At 43.0% G+C, this 22,443-nt stretch overlaps 1 protein-coding gene across 2 annotated transcripts; it reads left to right on the top strand.

The window, feature by feature from the left end:
- The first annotated feature begins 1,624 nt into the window (after window positions 1-1,624).
- On the top strand, window positions 1,625-22,187 carry naa25 (N-alpha-acetyltransferase 25, NatB auxiliary subunit). 2 transcript variants are annotated; one of them, XM_034709119.1, is made up of 24 exons: window positions 1,625-1,835; window positions 6,289-6,374; window positions 9,236-9,374; window positions 9,469-9,587; window positions 9,678-9,752; window positions 9,841-9,948; window positions 11,232-11,310; window positions 12,114-12,225; window positions 12,316-12,405; window positions 12,495-12,667; window positions 12,749-12,861; window positions 12,943-13,150; window positions 13,473-13,562; window positions 13,641-13,821; window positions 15,413-15,512; window positions 15,597-15,748; window positions 15,837-15,962; window positions 16,376-16,613; window positions 16,881-17,004; window positions 17,090-17,155; window positions 17,235-17,332; window positions 17,426-17,536; window positions 17,613-17,753; window positions 19,040-22,187. In XM_034709119.1, the coding sequence occupies exons 1-24, from the start codon at window positions 1,778-1,780 to the stop codon at window positions 19,160-19,162; spliced, it is 2,910 nt and encodes a 969-aa protein (XP_034565010.1). In that variant the 5' UTR covers window positions 1,625-1,777; the 3' UTR covers window positions 19,163-22,187. The 2 variants fall into 2 exon arrangements, with proteins under 2 accessions (XP_034565010.1, XP_034565011.1); XM_034709120.1 differs by lacking the exon at window positions 1,625-1,835 and adding an exon at window positions 1,917-2,084.
- The last annotated feature ends 256 nt before the right edge of the window (window positions 22,188-22,443 follow it).

The following is a 22,443-nucleotide window of genomic DNA, read 5'->3' as shown; positions in this document are numbered from 1 at the left end:
GAATTATGACGGCTGTAAAAACATTTAATGAGTCTCCAGAAATGATTTTAAAGTTAGTGCATAAATGAAAGGCCTTACTTTATGTGGGGAGCTGTAATTTTGATTAAATGACATATTAATGATGATTTCAGTTGCCATCTAGGATATTAATTAATATTTTATCTTCATGTCTGATCATTAAAATGATCCATCCTCTGGAATTACTCAGACACATCAGATGAGAATCATCCAGATATTGTAAGATAATGCACATTAGAAGATTATGTTTCATGCACTGACATAAAAAATGATTGAAAACACTCAAATGTTTGTTTTCATACATTTTGGCATCAGTAGAGCAAGTGCTCAGATGTCTCACTAATAACACAGTGTACAAATACTCTGCAGCCAGTAAAGGTGACATGTTTAAAGCTACAGTACAAGATTATTTGCAGTAAAATACATATAAGCATGAAAAATATGCACACAAGGCAAAATAATCATGATCATCACTATCATGGATTAACATTGAAGGCTAATTAATGTTGCTTATTTCTATCAATCCAAGCAGCAGCTAAGTAAGTAATGCAAGCTGACAGTTCAAATCATAATATTTACCTTTGAGTGGAGGTGGAGTGAAGTAAAGAGAAGCATAAAATATAACATTAAAGTATCACAAGTGACTCAAAATTCAAACTACTTGAGTGGATTCATTTTGTGACTTTCTACCACTGGAATATAAGCAGGTATAAATAACCAGTATTAAATAAATAAGGTATAATAAAGTAAATAAATGTTTTATTTTCTATAAATAAGAAGTAATAAAATCAGGGTTTAAAAACCCTTCCTGCAACAAAAGTTGACAGAAGTTTAAGCTCTTTAATAATCAGAAGTTTTTTTACTTTCTTGGTGAAGAAATTCTTGTCTATAAATACATTTTAGTACCTGGTAAAGTATTAAATACATGTCCAAGATTGATTGACATCCGAGAAGGTATGGTGGTCCTGAAGGTCAATTTCATGACAGAAAAAACCTGTAATAAAACACTCAGATATTTCATACAATTTAAATTATTAAGAAATATTTCATGAATTAAAAGAGATTTCTTAATGCCAAAACTTTTAACACAAAACCAAAATATTTGATTGAAGATAATTAAAAACTCAATATATATGTATGTGTATTCAAAAAAAGGTTTTACAAAGCACAAAATATTTTACAAAACATTTCATAAATTTAAAAATATTTAATACAATTTTAGAAACATTTTAAGAAGTGCAAAGCTATTTAATTAACTTCAAAAACATTTAAGAAAATTGTTTTATTTTACTTTTTTGTAAAATATTTGTCTGTTTTGTTTGATATCTTTGCATTTTGTACATTCTTTATGCATTACACAGAAAGTTTTTCGTGTTTCAAATGGTCTTACTTAGTAACACATTATTGCTACTCCATTACTATCAATGGTAATGAATAGTTTCACTTTCATTTGTCATTTTAAATTAAATGATGCCATTAGACAGTCTGACTTTACATTTAAATGAAACTATCATGAACTATATTTGTGTTTTGTGAATTATTTTGTGTTTCATAACATATTTCTGTATTATTTTGAAAGTTTTTGCACTTATTGAAATGTTCCTGCAGTTCATTGAGATGTGTTTGTGTCCATATGAAGTCCTGTGTACAGGTTACAGATTATGACAGCTCCCTGCTCTCAAAAAAAATCCTTTAATCGCTCCCGGACGCTGCTCAGTCTGCGCATGCGTGCACCCTTACCCAGCAGGTAAACTCCACCATGGCGGCGCGAGGCCATGTGCAGGATCCCAACGACCGGAGACTGAGGCCGATATACGGTACGGCTGAATGGAGAGAGTTCTGACTCAGCTGGTTTTTATATTTAAGGAACATTACTGTTCCCCTGAAGGCTGCACGAGCTCAGAGGAGCTGCTGTGGAGCTCTGAGGCCGCAGCAGCTCCATCCCCGGGCTCTGCTGCCCGCTGCGCCCGATGACAGAGCACCTTCCCCGGCCTGCCTCCGAGCCGGGGCGGGACACGACCCCCGGGGGTCTGTGTGTGGAGCAGTGTGGTAAACCTCCGCAGACTGTGGGTGGTGATGTAGAGAGGAGAGAAACAGACTTCTTTTAATCGTGTTTGTCTCAGTTTAAAGTCCTTCCTCTCTAACGGTCGATATTTGACAGCTAGCTAGCATGCTAATGCCTCAGCTAGCATGTCATCAATGGGGAGCTAGCTCTGTTTACACCTTCAGGGACAAGGTGTGCAGTTCTTACTGTGTTCTGCTTCAGGTCGGTAGGTGTTTAGGTTCTAATGAGATGCACGTCCAGGTCTGGAGTGACTCTGAAGATGCTTTAAAGCTAGTTTGGTGTTAAGCTAGCAGCTAGCATCATGTTCATAATAGTGTAAGGACAATGCTACAAGCTAACTAGCTGTCATAGCTTAAAGGGCTGCACGGTGTGCTCACTAAGAACAGAGTAATGATCACTTTCTGGGTTTTAATACAAGTTTTATATGTTAGAAGTACTTCTTTCTCTGCTGCAGGTTTGTATGGATGATACTGACTTATTAGACACATGCATACAACCTTTATTTACACTTGAACTCACTTTAAATCAACCCTGATGTCAGTCTATTAGATAGCAAAGAGAATAAAGGGTCAAATAAGAAAGGATGTCCAAGATAAAGCTGTTTTTGAATGGCTAATGTAAGAATAATAATAATACATTTTATTTATAAAAGTGCTTTAAAAGTTTATCTAAGACACTTTTTTAAAAAAATACAATAGATAAGCAACAAAAACAAAAAGATCAATTATAGTTTAAAAGCCTTTCTACATAGGTGGATTTGAGTCTGGATTTGAAGTTGGTGAGTGAGGGAGAGAGTCTGAGGTGATGGGGGAGAGAGCTCCAGAGGGTGGGGGCAGTGACAGAGAAGGCCCTGTCCCCCCAGGTTCAGTGCTTGGGTTGGGTGAGAGGGGTGAGGAGGTTGCAGGAGGGATTGCATGGCTGCAGAAGGTCGGTGAGGTAGGAGGGAGCTAGATGATGGAGGGCTTTGTTGGTGATGAGGAGGAGGATCTTGTACTGTAGTCTGGAGGTGATGGGAAGCCAATGGAGGTTCTGGAGGACTGGGGTGACGTGGTCTCTGGAGCGGGTGTGAGTGAGGAGGAGTGCAGCTGAGTTTTGTGTGTATTGTAATTTGTTGAGGAGGAAGTACATTTTATTTAGTATAACACCTTTCATAGGATAAAATCACAAAGTGCTTCACAGGAAAAATATTCAAATTCAAATGAAATCATAAAACAGTAAAAGAAGCAGACAACAGCATCATTAAAACATTAGTCTGAACAAGGTGAGTCGAAGGCCTCTTTAAATAAATGTGTCTTTAAGAGTTTTTTAAAAGTGACAACAGAGACAGCTGAGTGATTATTTACAGGAAGAGCGTTCCACAGTGTTGAAAAGCACCGTCACCTTTTGTCCTTAGACGAGCTCGATGATTGAACTGAGGATAATATATAAATAAAGTTCACATGTTTTAAACGAATACAAACAAGACAAGACAAGATAAGATAATCCTTTATTCGTCCCACAGGGGGGAAATGTAAGTGTCACAGCAGCAAAGTAGACAGTGCAAAAGTGTCTTCAACACACAAGAGCCTTTAATTAAATTAAAGAGGTAGAAATAAGCATATCTACAACATATCTAAATATATTATTGGTTATAGAGTCTGACCACTGCAGGAAGAAAAGACCTGCGGTATCTCTGTGTGACACCGCGGGTGAAGAAGTCTGTCACTGAACGAGCTCCTTAGTGTTGTTATGGTCTCCTGGAGGGGGTGTGACGTTGTCCATCGTAGTAGATAGGTGTAGAGGCAGCAGATCACACTTTTTATAATATATAAAAGGTTAAAAATGAATCCATTTCAAGTTGATTTTGTTTTCTTATCCAGGAGTCAGGTGCAGAACATAAAAGTGACATAATAACTAGAGAAGCATGTGATTTCTACTGATTTGAAGCCATATCTGGACACAGAAACATTTGCAGTGTGTTTTAATGTGACTGGTTTTATTGCATTGGATGAAAATGTGATTTATTTTGCAGCTTGAGTCGGTGTGAGTGAGACTTCTCCATCAGAGCTTCGTAAATCAAAAGATGTATATATAAGATGTCTTCTGGAGAGAGAGGACACCCTGCCTTATTTTTGCACAAGTAGAAAGAAGAATAGATCTTTATCATCATTGTTGTGAAACAATGAAAGGCAGTTTAGCACCTCTTCACATAGCAGTGATTTAACATTTAGAATAACCCAATGTGACAATAGAAATAAAAACAAGGCATGTTAGAGTGATAGAATAGTTAAGAGATAAAGTAGAATAAATTAAATTGCACTGTGTGTCTGTACAGGTGTGTATGCCAGTCATATAAATAGTTATCTTTAAAAGTGCATACCTTTTAGTCCCTGCTGTGCAAGGGATTGAGGTTGATGTTGATTTTAATACTGTCCATACTCAGTCTCTACTGGGGGAGGGGGGATAGGGCGGGACAGGGGGCACACTACCTGAACAGCTTGTGGGAAGACGCTGTTGTTCAGTCTGTTTGTGTGCTTTGAGTGTCCGGTATCTCTTTCCAGAGGAGAGGGAGGAGGGAAAGATAGTGACCAGGGTGTGTGGGGTCCTTGCTGATGCTGCTGGCTTTCCTGCATAGTCGGCCAGCATAGATGTCATTGAGGTTAGGTAGTGTGGTCCCGACAACTCGCTCCGCAGCCCTCACCACCCTTTGGAGGTCTCTCCTGTTCTCTGCCGTGCAGCAGGAGGTCAGGAGGCTCTCTACCGGTGACCGATAAAAGCTAGTCAGCAGGCGTTGAGGCGTTGAGGTTGCTGGGCCTGCTTTAACTTCCTCAGAAAGTATAGTCTCTGCTGCTGGGCCCTTCCCACTTAGTGAGATGCTGCAGTGATGTGTGTACCGCAGGTGTCACCGGTAATAAATGTCAGTGCAGCGGAGTAAAGGATGGAGTGAAGACGTTTGAGGGTTATGGACGGTGCATGCTTCATGAAATCTGCCTATGCAGCTGTTTCTCCTCCAAAACATCCTAAAGGTTGTTTTGTTTCTGCAGGAAGAGACACTTTTCTGCCTGAGTCAGCTGGAAGTTGCATGTTCATCAATCCATATGCCAAGATATTTGTGTTATCACTCTGGATCCTTTCCATCTAACTGTATAGAGATCATTTTAAACTCTAACTCTGGAGAATAGCTGCAGGTTTGTTAGAAACGTGCTGATCAGCCTCTTTTAAGCAGCATTAGCTCGGCAATGCAAGAAGCAGCAGTTAAAGTTCATTTATAAACCACTGTAACGTGACTTTAACAATGTCCTCCATGGTGGTGTCAAAGCTGCTCAGTCCAGCAGCAGTAACCCGAGCCGGTGGGATCGTAGTTGTCTGTCGGCGTTGGTCAACTTGTGGTTATTCTGTGGTGACGGTGCGAACACAGAGAATAGACATGACATAACCACAATGCACCGTCTGGCTCAGTTAATTTTGGCACCCAGCTGTCCTGAGGAGGCTGAATGGAAGCGGCTCTGCTGGTGTGTGACGGCCTGAACATACTTCAACGTCCAGCAGCCAGGAAATAGAAATCAATTTGACCCTCCAGAAATGAAACTAAGAGCGGCAGAGACTTACTTTTATTATTATCAACTGTTGATTATTCTATCTATGAAGAGGATTCAGTGCTCAATAAGATGAGGTAAATTATCTGTGGCATCATGTAAAGTGTCTCAAAGTTGCTTGTTTTGTTTGTCCTCATGGATCATCCCAAATATTCTCAGTTTAGTGTCCCATAGAAGGAAGAAAAGACACTTCAGAGGCTGAAACTGTTTAATGTTCGGTGTTTGCAAAGACAGAAATTGTTGCATAAGTCAAGTCAAGTCTCCAACGAAAGAACCAAGAAGTTTAAGGTCAAGGAGCGACTATTTTAAAGAAGTTAAAGTCCACTGTGGACACTTTTAGGGAGCTGTTCATCAATGTTGACTCTGATAAAGACGGGCTGGTGTTATCTGTGTGGATGAGACTCAGATAGAGCTTGTCTGTTTCTCCCTCTGTCACCTGAAAGGACATATTGAAGCACACTCATCATGTATTTTCTGAAAGTACCGCCCCATGTTGGGGACTTGTTTTGGGACCCTGGTTTCTCTGCGTGACCACACCCAGTCCTCCTAAAGCGTCCCTGCAGGGTTAAACTCAAGTTTGGTTCTCTCACCATCATTAACGTCACATTGCTGTCTCCTGTGTTTCTGCAGATTACCTGGACAATGGCAACAATAAAATGGCGATACAGCAAGCAGACAAGCTGCTGAAGAAACACAAGGACCTGCACTGTGCCAAGGTGGGTGACCGAGGAACCGCTCCCTCAAACTGTTGTGGTTTGTGTTTGTCCTGTTGGTACCCGTGCATGCACTGATGAAGTTTCTCACCTTCTGCACCACTCCTTAAGATGTGATCTCGCGTTTCCACCAAGCGGTTCAGTTCAGGTTCGTCTCGGTACGGCACGCATTTTGTGGCGTTTCCATCGACTAAAACCGGAACAGGTCCCCAAATCACCGAGCCGTACCGTCCCACTTTTTGGTGCCCTTCTGTTGGGGTGCCGGACATACCGATCCGACCCCAGAAGGTGGAGCTAGAAACACTGCAGTCTGTTGATTGGTTGAAAGAATCGTCACTTCCTGTGCGACAGCGGTAATAAAGAACAACACAGAACTCCGCCATGTTTAAATCTCCAGTGGACTTCAGGAAGAGAACTTCTTTTGTTTGGAAAATGGCGTCACGAGGTGCAGACTAGGGGTGACCCCAAATAGTGGAATATTGGACGATTGGTTCTAACGAGTCTTAGTCGACTGACAATCTCATAGTTGAATATTTGCATATGAAACATGGATCAGTCCATTCAAACCATGGGGGTGCTCAATGTCTAATTTTACATTCTTTTCCTGTTTCCAGTAAAAATAGAGTCTCATATATCCTGTTTTGATATAAATATAAACTTATTGAATGTAATTCTGAGAACAGCTCTTGAAGTGTTAAATCTCCTTAAAGTGGTCATTAAATCTCCCCTGGTAATTAAAGGTGGACTCTCCCATTTAGCAGGACCTGTGGAGCAGACGTACCTCAGCTGGTCTTTAAATCTTTCTACGTTCATGGCAGCTCAAAATGTCAGGAAATAAAACTTCAGTTGATCCTAAAAACTAGTGATGAAGATGAGGAGCAGCTTCATGAAGAGGGCTGTGAGATCAAGGATTACCGGACCACACAAAAACTGTACGGGGCCAAAAGAACCAGGAGGGATACCCCAAAGCTGTCTGAAGCCTCAAAAACAATCCACAGCATCCCATCCACCTCCACACCATCAGAGAGGATATTCTCAAAGACAGGATTTACAGTCAACAAAGACAGGAGCGCACTTCTGCCCGTACACACGATGGTTTTCCTCACGTACAGTTTGAAAAGACTCAAGCGGACAAAGACGCGATGAAAGACTGTTTTAAAAGGTTCTGTTAAGAGATTTAAAAACCCTTTAGCTGGTTCAGGTTTGATTTTGAACATTATACAAATGTTTAGTCTTAAGTTGGACAGACTACCCTCTGCAGTGCTGCTCTCTGCTGTGTGAACACTGTTTAAATATCTCCTGATTCCTTTCTCTATAGTGGAGCGTTGTTCCATGTTTAACTGATGGTGGCCTTATTTGAGTTTTCTCTCCTTCATCACCTCGTTGTTTTTGTAATATAGATTTAAAAAATCTAAGTTTTATACTTATAATATTCTGTTGTCCCTTTTACTTTAAGCTATGAGTCTCTTAATTGTAAAGGGTTATGTGTAATATTGTCATGTGGTCACCATCATGCAGACTTTGGGTCAATAATGAAAAACAAACATTCCACTATTCATCCACTACGGGCAAAATCTGATGATCAGATTCGACTAAGCAAATCCTTAATCGGGCTCACCCCTAGTGCAGACTCTCCTCACGTTTTTCTTCCTCATTGCATTTATTAGCGGGGTACACTATACACGCAGCCCCCGGCACCCGGCTTACACGCCGCCCACCAAGTAGGGCACAGAAACACAAACAGGATCCGTACCAAACTGTACTGATCTGTACCAGACCGCTTGGTGGAAACGAGCCATTAGTGTCCCAGCGTGTGGTTTCATTATGGCGTTGCAGGGCGCTTGTATACACACGAGCAGGAGCTCAGTTCTGCCCTGCTTACTCAGCTTACACATCGCCACCGTCGCCCCTCATTCAGCCTCTGTTACTCACCTCCATAAATTACACATCACAGCCGAGCTGTAACAGGAGCATGAATGTACATCCTGCCTGTATGTGAGAGCCAAGGGACTCTGCTGCAGCCTACATAAGGCTCCTTACATCAGACATCAGAGCTTTGAGCTGTTTCAGCTTCATCGTTTATCTGAAACAACAGCAACAGAAAACTTTGAGGGTCACGTCGTCGCCTCAGAACAAAAGTTACTTTCACCTAAATGCTGCAATGCAGAAAAATATGCTCACTCAGTACTCGGGATGCTAATTCTGAGTATTCTCCATAATCGATCTTTAGAGATCAAGAAGATAACATTGATTTTACTTCCTGGGACCAAAACAATACTCAATGTGATTATTTCTCAGTTGCAAGATGATGCATAATAATATAATAAACTTTATTTATATAACACTTTTCTTAATGAAATTGCTTCACAGCAAAAAAAAATGCAGGAAATTACAAAACAAATACAAATCATTAACATCCCTGCTCGGTACGTGCAACAAATCCCTGGACAGAAGTTTGATGTAAGTGCATAAAAAAGCCTTCAAGGTAGAACAAAGTTTCTCCCCCATTTGGACACAGTCACATCACATGAGCTAATTTAACATTTCATCGTTTCATTGCTTTTAAAAGCAGCTGAGAGGTGAGGTCTAAAACAAAGAGACACTCTGAAGCTTTAAGGATGAGCGTCTGAATCTGTGTCCCTGAGCGACTCGGGAAGAAAAGCATGATAATGTAAAACGCTTCAATTAATTTGGTGTCAAGTGACGCAAACACAACCGAACTCACACCCACACACCAGGCTGTGATCAGACTCCTCCTGCAGACACAGATCTGGCTGTAAAACCTACGTGAACTGTGTTTTCTTGGAAAGCCAGGCCGCCCTCTTTGAGTGTCTTAAATCCTGAACTCCTCTGCCTCCTCTCAGGTCCTCAAGGCCATCGGTCTCCAGAGGACCGGGAAGCAGGATGAAGCGTTCACTCTGGCGCAGGAAGTCGCCACGCTCGAGCCCACCGACGACAACTCTCTGCAGGCTCTGACGATATTATACAGAGAGATGCATCGTCGTGAGTACACACACACGCACGCACACACACATGACGGCTGCTTGAACATACTGAGAGACTTCACGTTGGGTCATTCTGTGCCTGTCGTTTGTAGCTGAATTGGTCACTAAGCTTTATGAAGCTGCGGTGAAGAAGGTTCCTCTCAGCGAGGAGTATCACTCTCACCTCTTCATGGCGTACGCTCGTGTCGGGGAGTACAAGAAGATGCAGCAGGTGAGAGATCTCCAGTCCTCTTATTCAGATTTAACTCTCACATCGATGTAACGAAGAGGATGTTGATGCTGCATGTTTGTCTCCTCACAGGCAGGAATGGCTCTCTACAAAATCGTCCCCAAGAACCCGTATTACTTCTGGTCTGTCATGAGTCTGGTGATGCAGGTACATGCACCTCAGTGACTTTCCTCGCACAGATCTTCCTGCATGTCGTCTTTCATCTGACTAACTCCTGCTCTCTGTTTTTATTCAGGCCATCTCAGCACAAGATGAAAAGCTGGCCCAGACGATGTTCCTTCCTCTGGCTGAACGGATGGTGGAGAAAATGGTCAAAGAGGAGAAGATTGAAGCGGAAGCAGAGGTGAGGATTCATGTTTTGTCCCTTTGACTTTAGGGAAGTGTTCCCCAACTTTCATTTTCATCTCAGCAGGCGTCTCAGATTCCTATGTTTGCTTTAACTGGGCAAGAACGAGCCACAAAATCTGACTGCTTCATGGACGAGCTGAATTGCGGTTTTGTTTTGGCTGTATCTATTTGAGTGGAAGTCATGGCTGAAGGATTAATCTCATCCTTATCATCCTCATCACAGCATCAGCATGCAGAATAAACACGTGGTAGAAATCAGAGTATGTTTATGTGAACATGCAGAGCTCTCTCACTCTGCATGTTCACCTTTTACCTGCTGGACGGATGCCAGGGTATCAGGGCCGTGCTTTCACGCCACTTTGATGCAGTCAGGTTAGCCATCAGCTACCCTCAGATTAAACGCTGCAGTTAAAGCTCATATGCACTCATTTATTTGCTGCACTTCTGTTATCCTGCAGCTGAAGAGATGCTGCAGCTGCTTGTGCGCAGTGCGTCCTGAAACATGAAGGCACAGACAGCAAGGAGAGCTCTGAGAATAATCGCTTCTATTGACTACAAATACCAGCAGCACCGTCGGGACATCCACAGATAATGTGGCAAAGTCTTTAAAGAGTGAAATGTCAAAGAGATGGTGAAGTTGCATGGACAGAACAATCAGGAGGACTAAGTCATGAGTTCATTTTGGAGTTTTATGGAAAAACGGAAGTCCTACTCTCACTCTGATCCTCTCATGGAAGCGGTTGAGTGTCCACATCCTTGAAACTTCCTGAAAGTGAAACATGAAATCCCTGAGTTGCCTCAAAAAGTAAATCCCCCTTCTGTTCAGCGTCGCTCCTTCATTAGTCACATGTCCAAGCCTCTCCTCTCTCTGCTGCAGCTGTCAGAATAAAAGCTGTTTCTCGGTGACAGCAGAAACTCTTTCAGCTCTGGAGGCGAGTTACTCTGTTTCTGCAGATAGTGTTTGGATTCCAACTTGTTCCACTAATCAGCAGTTAATTTTCCTTCTACAAAGCCTCAGAAACAGCAAACTCAGAGTGGAAGATGCTCTATAAACAGAACTGCAGAATCTCACCAGCACTGCAATTAAAGGCACAAAAGCTGCAGAGCACAAGACGAGTTTTTATCCACTTTTCAAATGTCATCTCAAGAACAAAACACTTCCTTACAGTCAGGTTAATAAGGTCAACATACTTTAATCTGTGACCTCCAGATGAAACAGGATCTGTAACAGAGTCTGTGTTGTTATTGACAGTCTGTCTTCTTCATGTGTTTCTGCAGGTGCAGCTGTATTTTATGATCCTTGAACGTTTGGGGAAATGTGTGGAGGCTCTCGACGTGATCCGAGGCCCGCTCGGGGGTACGTATGTGTGTGTTTGTGAAACTCTGAAAGATCGCCACAGTTTGGGTACAGAGCTCTTTACAGACACATTCAGTTTCCAAACCTTTCCCTCGATGGAACGTCATCATTGGCATTAAAGTAAAGCGGCCCGCCCTGGTATCCTCCTGCATCTCTCCTCCTTGTAGAAATCAATCTTTCTGCACTTTATCTCTAATGGCCAAATTTCACCAGATCCGTGTCCGGTCTGTCTCTGATCCGTCACAGCACCAGATCTGATAGGTTTCCATTCTAGTCAATGCGTTAACTTCCACTGGATCCGCTCCGTTGCGTTCCACCTGCGTCTCTGATCCGGCAGGTCGGAGTCCTCCGGATCAGATACACAAGACTTCTATTTGTCCTGGATGCCGGAGCACGACGCATCAATCTCTACAGAGCAGATGGAGCGGGACAGGAAGTCAGGTTTCACCAAAACAAAATGAAAACATCCGGTTAATTTTCAGAATAAAACACTCTGTGTTATCACCAGATTGTATTTCACTTAACTACAACAACAAACCAAAGTCATGATGAGCGGAGCCAGGCCTGGAGTCAACAGGTCAGAGGTTTTCAGAGGACCAGAAAGACAACATGGATGAGGAGAGGAGGAGGAGGAGAATCCTTGATTTAATGATTACAGCGGGGAAACCTCGATCACATGACTCCAGTTGTCCGGCGGTCCTGCTCCGGACCGCAGCGGATCGGACACGGATCTGGTGGAAGTCCTGTGTTACAGTAAATCTTCTGAACTCACCTGTGTTCTCTGTGATCCTGTGTTCCCACAGAGAAGCTGACCAGTGAGCTTCAGAGCAGAGAGAGCAAGTGTATGATGCTCTACCAGAGACTACAGCGCTGGCCCGAGTGTAACGCCTTAGCTCACAAGCTGCTCCTCAAGAAGTGTGTTTACATTCTTCACAACACTTATTCAACATTCAAAGACCCACGGATCAGAGGAGGTGTTATAAACCTGATTGTTTATGTTCACAGTCCTGATGATTGGCAGTTTTACCCCGCCTACTTTGACTCTCTCTTCCACCTGATCGATCAGTCGTGGAGCGCCCCGGAGGAAGGCGAACAGTGAGTACAAAGAACTGTTAGGAGAGTGTCAGTGAGTTGTAGCTCCAGCTCTGATCTGCATCTTCTTTTCTGTTCCTCTTCTTCTGCAGCTGTTCGGAGGGCTCGGTTCATCACACGGTGGCTGAAGTGGTGAGGTTCGTGGAGGACAGAATCAAAGGGGAAGAGGGCAAAGAGTCTCGCTCGCTCAGAGGTCCATTTTTAGCTCGACTTGAATTAATCCACAGACTGAGGGAACGAGGATGTCCTGAAGAAAGCCAGCTCGGTAAAAAACTAAACAACACATCTGCATCTTCCTGCTCTTTCACTCTCCTCTGGATGTTTACCTTTTTGATTCTTCAAACAGGTGATCCTTTAGAGCTGATGGTACAGTTCTTTGGGAAGTTTGGAGACAAACCCTGCTGCATCACCGACCTAAAAATCTACCTGCACCTCCTCCCTGCTGATGAACATGTTCAGGTACGTGTGAGTCACAGTTTGTTGTTGTTCTGTTGAATCTTGGATCAGGCCGTGACTCTTCCTCTCCTCTCTTTCTCTCAGTTCATTAACCGTCTGAGCGAGGCGGTTCCTCTGGGCGAGCAGGGCGACGACGGTTTCGCGTTCCCAGACGACACCAGGGCGCTGCAGAGGCATCTGTGTGTGTGTCAGCTGAGTCGAGCCCTCGGCCTGCACCACTCTCTGGACGCGGAGGGAAAACTGAGGCTCATCACCGAGCTCAAGGCTCACTATCGTCACGGACTCAAGTTTGGTACGAGTGCTTTTATCAGTTCTCAGAATATTAGGTGGGGAACATTAGTTCAGGATAATCAGAGTGAACAGAATGTACGATCAGTAAAAAGGCATCAAATGATCTTCTGAAACTCGTGCAGGCTGAACGTTTGTGTGACTTCCTTTATAAACGAGTGTTAACACAATGTGACAAAGATGTGACTCAAAGTGAGATGAATCTTCAGGCTCAAGAGAAGCAGGGTCACACAAGTCCTCTCAAGGTTGTTCATGTAAGAAACAGATGACATGATTATATGAAGGAGTGATAATCAACACTCAAACCTCCTCTCTGTGTGTTACAGGAAAGACGGCCCTGAAGACGGAGCTGCAGTTCTCTGACATGTATTGTCTCATGGTGGCTCACGTGTACGTCGACCTGTGGAAGGAGACCGGTGAGTGATTCAGTCTCTCGTTCCAGATCTCTCTCTCTCCTTCTCTTTGGTCTCTAAATCTCTGTGTCCGTGTTGCAGGAGATGAAAACATGGTCTGGCAGGGTCTGGGCGTCCTGCAGGAGGGTCTGTCTCACAGTCCCTCCAACGCTCAGTTCAAGCTGTTGCTGCTGCTGCTCTTCTGTCACCTGGGAGCCTTTGAGCCTGTGGTGGACCTTTACTCCAGCCTGGACGCCAAGCATGTCCAGCACGACACCATAGGGTCAGTACACAAACACTTTGACCTTCTTAAGGTGCATTTGGACCAAGAGTCCCGGGGTCTTTTAGCCTGCACTACACCACCAGACCAGTCGAGGGCAGAAAAAAATTTTAAGAAAAAAATTTCAAGAAAAAATTTTTTTTGAAGAAAAAAATTTCAAGAAAAAAAAATTTTTGAAGAAAAAAATTTCAAGAAAAAAAAAATTTTTGAAGAAAAAAATTTCAAGAAAAAAAATTTTTTGAAGAAAAAAATTTCAAGAAAAAAAAAATTGTAAAAAAAAACTGATTTTTTTTTTTTGACAAAAATAAAATTTGACAAAAAAAAATTGACAAAAAGAAAATTTTACAAAAGATTTTTTTGAAAAAAGTTGACCCGTAACCTGTCAAAAAAAAATTTCCTCAAATTTGAAATTGTGCTCCAAAAGCAGAAAAACTTGAAAAAAACTGAAAATTTTGCTCCTGCGGTTAAAAACACGGAAAGAGCAATGAATGAATCAACACGTGAGAGGAGATAAGCGCGAGTAGCAAAGACGTTTCAACACGGCTTTAAAATCCTTTTGAACTCAAAAAGCCGTGGCAGAGATCGCCCGGTGTTTTGGTTTAAACAGCGACCCTGTTAACTGGAGACTCTCAGCCGGATGCATCCCTTATAAACGTCTTTAGACGATCATTAAATATCTGATGAGGATATTTTGAAATCTTAATAAAAACTAAACTAGTTTGCATTCCCAGGAACTCCCTCTGTGTTTCAACAGCTGTGTAAACTCCACAAACACTTACATACACGTTCAGCTGAAGGTCTCCAGTTTACAGGGTCACTTTTAAAACCGGAACACCGGGAGGAGAGACGCATTCACGGTGGGCTGAGAGAAGACTACTGTTACAAGCTGCTAAATCAAGAGAATCACAGCTTCTTCTTTTGAAAAGAACACACACATACAAAAAAGATAGAACAAATAAAAACTAATGAAAGAAAGAGAAATCAAGTGAATCACAGATGGACAAAACAATGACTGTGAATGGTTTTTGGAAAATTTGAAAAAAAAAATTGACAAAAGAAAATTTGACCAAAAAAAAATTGAAAAAAAAAAAAAATTTGAAACAAATTTTTTGAATTTTTCTTTTTTTTGAAAAATTAAAATTTTGAAGAAAAAAATTGGAAAACAAATTTTTTTTTTGGCAAAAACAAAATGAAAAAAAAAAATTAGCAAAAAAGTTGTCCTGGAGAATCACAGCTTCTTCTTTTGAAAAGTACACACACATACAAAAAAGATAGAACAAATAAAAACTAATGAAAGAAAGAGAAATCAAGTGAACGCACATAGTTCAGGGGTAAAGTTCCTCCGGTCGAAAAACGCCTTCTGAGTGTGGGTCACCAAAAGTAGTCAATATTGTTGCAAAGCTGCATTTTCTTTGTTTTTCTAGCTCTTTTTTTTTCCAGAACAGAGCTCAGTAACTGTAAATCAGCTCATCACCACCAATCACTGCCCTCTGCTGGAAACTTTGGACACCTCTGAAGCTCAAAACTGACACAGACAGGATCCATTACTGACATTATGAAGAGTCTAAATGTGTCTCTCTCTCCACTCTTCCAGGTTTCTTCTAACACGCTACGCTGAGTCGTTGGGTCAGTTCGCTGCAGCCTCCCAGTCCTGTAACTTCTCCCTCAGGTTTTTCCACTCCAACCAGAAAGATGTAAGTGTCTCCTCTCTGTGAGTTCACGTCTGATCGAGTCCACACGTCTCTGTGACGCTCACTCCTCCTCCTCCTTCTCTCCAGACCTCAGAGTACATCATCCAGGCGTACAAGTACGGCGCCTTCGAGAAAATCCCCGAGTTCATCGCTCTCAGGAACAGGTTGAACCAGTCGCTGCACTTTGCTCAGGTCCGCACTGAGAGGATGCTGCTGGATCTGTTCCTCGAGGCCGACATGTGAGACTCAAAACCTGCACACAATTCTGCACTCTTGTTCTGTGAGCATGAAGCCTTTACATGATGACTCTGTGTTTGTGTGTTGCAGAGTGCTGAGTCTGGAGGAGAGCGTGAAGGCCATGTCTCTGACGGCAGAGGAGGACGACATCCCGTGGGACAACATGAGGGACAACAGAGACCTGACTGTTTTTACCAGCTGGGACCCGAAAGACAGGTTTGTTATGAGTGACAGGATACATGAAGAGAGACACAGAAGGAGACTCCACATCCTGAGGGAGGAGTTCATGTTAGCATCTGTGTCTGTGTCCAAGCAAAGGAGTGATTTAGGAACAACCTCAGATCTACTCTGAGCAAGGAAGGGATGTAAACTTTAACACAGCACACAGCTCTGTCCACACATAGATCTACGATACCTTTGCAGGTCGACCATTTAAGCATGTTTTTGCAACCGTATACAATCGGCATCCAAGATGATAAACTAGTCTCTGATCTGCCCTCGCTCTGCTCCCCTCTGTGCACCATGAGAGACAGAGATGTCAGCTTCCCCCCCTCCTGTGACGCACCAACAACAGCCTGATGTCTCAGTTAAATATGAATGTAACATCGGGCCTCTTCTTCTCTTCACAGACACTTAACTGAGGAGCACAGGCGTCAGTCTCTGGAGGAGGAGACGGTCTGGCTGAGGATACGCTCTCTCACACTCCGCCTCCTCGCCGCTCTGGCCTCTCTGGGACACACGCCATCGCAACAGAACTCCGAGGTATCGAACGGAGTCGCGGACAAGACGTCGATCATCAGCAGCCTGCTCGCACAGCTCAACCAGACGCTGCAGGCGGGAGCGCAGTTAGCAGACAAACAAGTACAGGTGGGTTTGAACGCACGTGTTTTAAAAAGAGGAATGAAGGAAGTTTAATGGTGGAATCAAAAGATCTGAATATGAGAGGAAGAGCAGGAGTGAGGGATTTTTACTTTGATAACTTCAGGAGATTCATCATTTATCTCCCCATGAATGAGCCTCTGCATGATCCCAGTTTCTTCCAAAGTATAAGCAGATATTTAAGGAGGAAGTTGACTGAACTATTGTTGACATGCTGGGTTTTAATCCTGCTCTCATGTCTGTGTCTTTCCACAGTTTCCATTCCTGGGTCCCCCCTCCACCCGCCTGGCTTCAGCTCTGTCCAGTGGCAGCTGTCAGTGTCAGGCTGCAGCCTTCCAGCTGTCGGTGCACCTGCAGGAGCTGGAGACTGTGGGACTAGGTGAGAGGAGACTCCTGAGAATGATTAAGAGTTTATCACCTTGTTTCTTCTGTAAATTCATTCCTTTCCTCTTCCATCTCCTCAGACGAGTCGTCGGAGCTCCAAACTCAGATCTGTAACAGTTTCAAATCATTAGTCGTTCAGCTTCAAGGTGAGTTAACGCTGGATCTCATCATTTAAAGGTTTCCTCTGTGCCGTTCTCTCTTCATGTTTCCTTCTTTCGTCCACAGAAATGCTCAATAAATGCAAAGGGGATTCATTGGAAATGAAAGAGGGCAAATTAAAAACACAGCCCGCCTTGTTAGAACACCTCATCTTCTTTGTCGAGGTGAGACCTCTGCTCTAACACACAATCAAAGGCGTGATGTATCAACCTTTACGGTCTGATTGGTTGAAGCTTCTTCGTTTGAATGTATTTTAGACGATGTGCATAGCTTTGTGGATGGCGAGTAACTGTGCCAAGATCCTCCGACCGCTGAAGACTAGTCTACAGAAGAAGAAGAAGAAGAAAAAGGATGCAAACACAGCTCTGGTACGGCTTTCATCCCTACGTCTCTCTCTCTGTGTGAGAAACAGAGCACTGTGCTGATGGTTTGTGTCTCTTGCAGCCGGCGGTGGTTTGCGGGTTCCAGGAGCTGACGGGGAGCTTGCAGGACCTGCTCACCCAGAGTCTGGAGCACATAAAGGGGCAGGAGACCAGCATTACAGCCCTTAAACTGGCCAGTTTGAGCTTGGAAGGATTCCCAGAGGTCAGTGTGCAGAAACGAAAACAACAACTCTTTACTGCCCGTCTTTCATGGTTTACATTCTCTCATAAAAAACAACATCAATTATAAAATAGTCAGGCTGAGGAGATTCTAATCATCCTGCAAGATGAAATTAAATATAAACAGTTCACCTTTTATTCTAAGTCACATGAATGAAACAGTTATTTTTGCAGAAGTTGCAGATTAAGCAGAATATTTTGTTTGCCTGCTTATCATAAACACAGTCCAAAATGACAGCTGTTATATGTTTGCAGGTGTTTTCCACCCATGCATGATTTTTATTTATAGCATTTAGATACAAGGATCCTTTCAAAATAAAAGCATAGATTTAAAAAAGGAAGGAACATTTTCTTTCCAGCTTCAGTGAGTGAAAAAACTTTAACAGATTAAGACACATATTATCTTTTGGGGTGCTGTTGTTCAGAAGCTAGCCTCAACCCTGCACACACTATTTTCCTGACTCAGCTTCCTCCTGCTGGAGACGCCACATGAGTTCAGACACAATTTGTAGTGAAGGGGTTAAAATAAAAGAGCAGTACACACCTCTTAGAGATGAAACTAAGACACGACAGATTTGATTTTCTCAGCATATCTGGAAGGGAGATAAATCTGAACCCATGCCGGGGTCTGGACAATTGACTGTTTTTAAATATGGACAACGTACCTCCACTTCTTCCCTTACAAAAGTGAAGCCAAAATACCGTCATGATGGGCGCTAATGTGACAGATTTTGGAGCCAAGTCGTGCACAAAGCAGTCTAGCTGTCACAGATCCCTCAGGTGGGTCCAGTCCACAGCAGAACTGGTTCCTTTGTCGTTCTGATGCAGACACTAATGGTTCTGGAAAGTCCAAAGACTCTCTTGTGTTAGAATAGAATGGTACAGGAGCCCTCTAGCTGTCAATCATGAAATATCATCCTCTCTTTTTAACAACAGATAATTATTTCAAGCTAAAGTTATCTTTAAAGTTAAAACTTGGACATCAATCAGCGTGATAAGAACTAACTTCAATGACAGAAGTTGTGTTTTGAGAATATTTAATTCTAAAACTTGACCCATGTTCCATCTGTTAATATGGAGGAGGCGGGGCTTATGAGCTATACCGAAGCCAGCCACCAGGGGGAGCTCTAAATGTGTCAGCTTAAGTCTTTGTTCTAGCTTTAATTCAAGGAGCTCCAGCTGATTCTTACAGTGCTTCATGTGTGTCCTGTGTGTGTTTGTGTGTGTGTGTGTGTGTGTGTCCTGTGTGTGTGTGTGTGTGTGTTTCAGGATGAAGCGTCGTTTATGAAGGCTGCTATGGACAAGGTGCACAGCAGTTACCTGCGCTCTCTACAGGAGGCGGGAGATCTGCTCAAGAAGAGAGCAGAGACTATAAAGAGCCTCAAGATCTGAACACCATCACACACACCCCAGAATAAAGACGACTATACCCCCCTCCCCCTCTCTCACACACACTCACACACACACGCACACACACACACACACACACACACACACACACACACACACACACACACACACCACCATCGCCCCCCTGCTCCACCGTCTGTCAGCCCACCAGCTAACCCCCCCAGTCCGCCTGACTCCACCCGCCCGAGCACACAGTCGTTACTGACCTCCTTCCTCTCCTCATCACTCGGCGTTTGTGAGCTCTCCGCCTGTTTTTCTCTTTTCTGTTCTCTTTTTTTATTTCTTCAACAAACACCTCGGGAACATTTGCAACTCTTATAGCACACGAGCTTGTAAGTAAAATCATGAATTTATACAGCAGATATAAGCAAAACTGAGGGATAGAGACGCCTCCTTCTAAAAAAAAAAAGAACATAAAATAGAGCAAATTAGGATCGCAGATTTAGAGAATCTAATAAATTATTGTACATAGAAAAGAGCAACACCTTCGACTACGTGAGAATATACGACACAATAAACCACTATTCTGTTTCTGCCTTCATTTTGATTTCCTGCTGACTCTGAGGACAATCTCTCACACGGACATCGGGACTGTTAACGCGGCGAAGGAGGAGGAGGAGGAGGAATCTGTGGATGTGCTGCTTTTCAGCGTTTTCCTCTTCGTCTGAATCACAGCCGGCACCAGTTTACGTCCCGCTGACGGACACACGGACACCTGGAGAGTTCTCTCTTCTTCCTGCTTCCTTTTCTTTTGTTGTTTGTTGTTTTTTCTTTTTTGCTTTGTGTGTTGATCAAAAGTGGAACCACCTCTGTAGTTGCAGTATTATAAAGAGCAGTGGTGGGCGGAGTTATAAACCAGGACCTTTTTTTTTTTTTAAGAAGTCTGAACAATCTGCCGCTGTCTTTGTTTTTTTTCTTTCTTCTTTTTATTACGAGTAGAAGTGATGCTTGTCCACTTGTCTGATGTGGAATCCAGTTAAAAACAAACACGCAGGACGAACCGTAAATCCTCAAATAAAGGCCTGGGTTCAATTAGTGGCCTGGTCCCTTTATCACCGCCTTTTATGAGTGAATGAAGAACAGCGCTCTCATCCTGACGACACTAAATCCTACCCACGTTTATAACGAGCTGGACGGAGAAGAGAAGTCCAAACCAGCTTTCTTCCTGAAGCTAGCTTGCAGAAAGACAACAGTCATACGTAATGTCACAGCCCATATTTGCAGAGGTTGAGCCCCAGACTGGTTACACCCCCACAACAGTGATGTCAGAGTAATATATGCAGACTTTATGTACAGATATTTTATGTTTAGCTCATCCAGAGGTGGAGAGTTTGAGCATGACAACATTTAAATAACTACTCCAGCGCCATTTCCTGCTACTACATCCCTCTCAGGGTCTGGGGCTGTTTGCACTGTTTGTTGGTGGTTCAGGTGTTTTGTGCAAAGAGGCTGATTTGCTAGAAAAGGGCCTGTTCATAAGAGATCATTTCAATGTATTCAAAAAACACAGACGTATGGAGACACCTTTTGCTCTGCAGCGGGGAGCGTTTGCACCCTGTGAGCGTGCTCTCTGAATTAGATGATGACTTTTTGTCCACAGGTTCAGAACCATTCGTTCATCAGACCCCCACTTTGCTAAATTATGAACAATTATATTCCCCAGACAGAGTGGACTCTAATAAAGGCCTGCCTCTAATACAAGCCTGCTTCAGTTAAAGGCCTGCCTCTAATATAAGCCTGCTTCAGTTAAAGGCCTGCCTCTAATATAAGCCTGCTTCATTTAAAGGCCTGCCTCTAATATAAGCCTGCTTCATTTAAAGGCCTGCCTCTAATATAAGCCTGCTTCATTTAAAGGCCTGCCTCTAATATAAGCCTGCTTCATTTAAAGGCCTGCCTCTAATATAAGCCTGCTTCATTTAAAGGCCAGCCTCTAATACAAGCCTGCTTCATTTAAAGGCCTGCCTCTAATACAAGCCTGCTTAATTTAAAGGCCTGCCTCGAATTCAAGGTCTGCTTCATTTAAAGGCCTGCCTCGAATTCAAGGTCTGCTTCATTTAAAGGCCTGCCTCTAATACAAGCCTGCTTCATTTAAAGGCCTGCCTCTAATGCAAGCCTGCTTCATTTAAAGGCCAGCCTCTAATGCAAGCCTGCTTCATTTAAAGGCCTGCCTCGAATTCAAGGTCTGCTTCATTTAAAGGCCCGCCTCTAATACAAGCCTGCTTCATTTAAAGGCCAGCCTCTAATACAAGCCTGCTTCATTTAAAGGCCAACCTCTAATACAAGCCTGCTTCATTTAAAGGCCTGCCTCTAATACAAGCCTGCTTCATTTAAAGGCCAGCCTCTAATATAAGCCTGCTTCATTTAAAGGCCTGCCTCTAATACAAGCCTGCTTCATTTAAAGGCCTGCCTCTAATATAAGCCTGCTTCATTTAAAGGCCAGCCTCTAATACAAGCCTGCTTCATTTAAAGGCCTGCCACTAATTCAAGGTCTGCTTCATTTAAAGGCCTGCCTCTAATGCAAGCCTGCTTCATTTAAAGGCCTGCCTCGAATTCAAGGTCTGCTTCATTTAAAGGCCTGCCTCTAATACAAGCCTGCTTCATTTAAAGGCCTGCCACTAATTCAAGGTCTGCTTCATTTAAAGGCCTGCCTCTAATGCAAGCCTGCTTCATTTAAAGGCCTGCCTCGAATTCAAGGTCTGCTTCATTTAAAGGCCTGCCACTAATGCAAGCCTGCTTCATTTAAAGGCCTGCCTCGAATTCAAGGTCTGCTTCATTTAAAGGCCTGGTACCTTCTGCAGTAAAAGCAAATAACGGGCCCGGTTCATATTTGAGGATTTACGGCATTTATTTAGTAATTTAACCAGAGATGGGAGTACTTTTGAACCTGGACTCCACTTTGACATACTTCCTGAATGACTCTTAAACTGAAAAATGCTCCAGTAGATTCTCAAAACAGGCTGCGATGGTGCAGATTAATCCCTGTTGGTGAATAAAACAATCAAAGTTCGGTCACTCAAAGTTCTTCTTTTGTCCTCTGACAGGCTCAGATTGTTTCCTTAATATCCAACAACGTCACAGGAAGGAACCCGACAGAGATGAATCTTTTTAAGGGGTTGCTGTCCTGTTAATTCTTTGATTGGTTCAGTTTTTTTGGTTTTATCATGTGCAGCACAAATACCACACTACATCTTAACTAACTACCTACAGCCACAAAGTAACAGAGTAATACAAAGATTGACTGATCATGTTAGGAGTAGAACAGC

Source organism: Notolabrus celidotus, chromosome 19 (genome assembly GCF_009762535.1).
Source record: "Notolabrus celidotus isolate fNotCel1 chromosome 19, fNotCel1.pri, whole genome shotgun sequence".
Classification (NCBI taxonomy): Eukaryota; Metazoa; Chordata; class Actinopteri; order Labriformes; family Labridae; genus Notolabrus; species Notolabrus celidotus.
The sequence above is the reverse complement of the archived record's forward strand: the minus strand, read 5'-3'. Positions and strand labels throughout refer to the sequence as shown.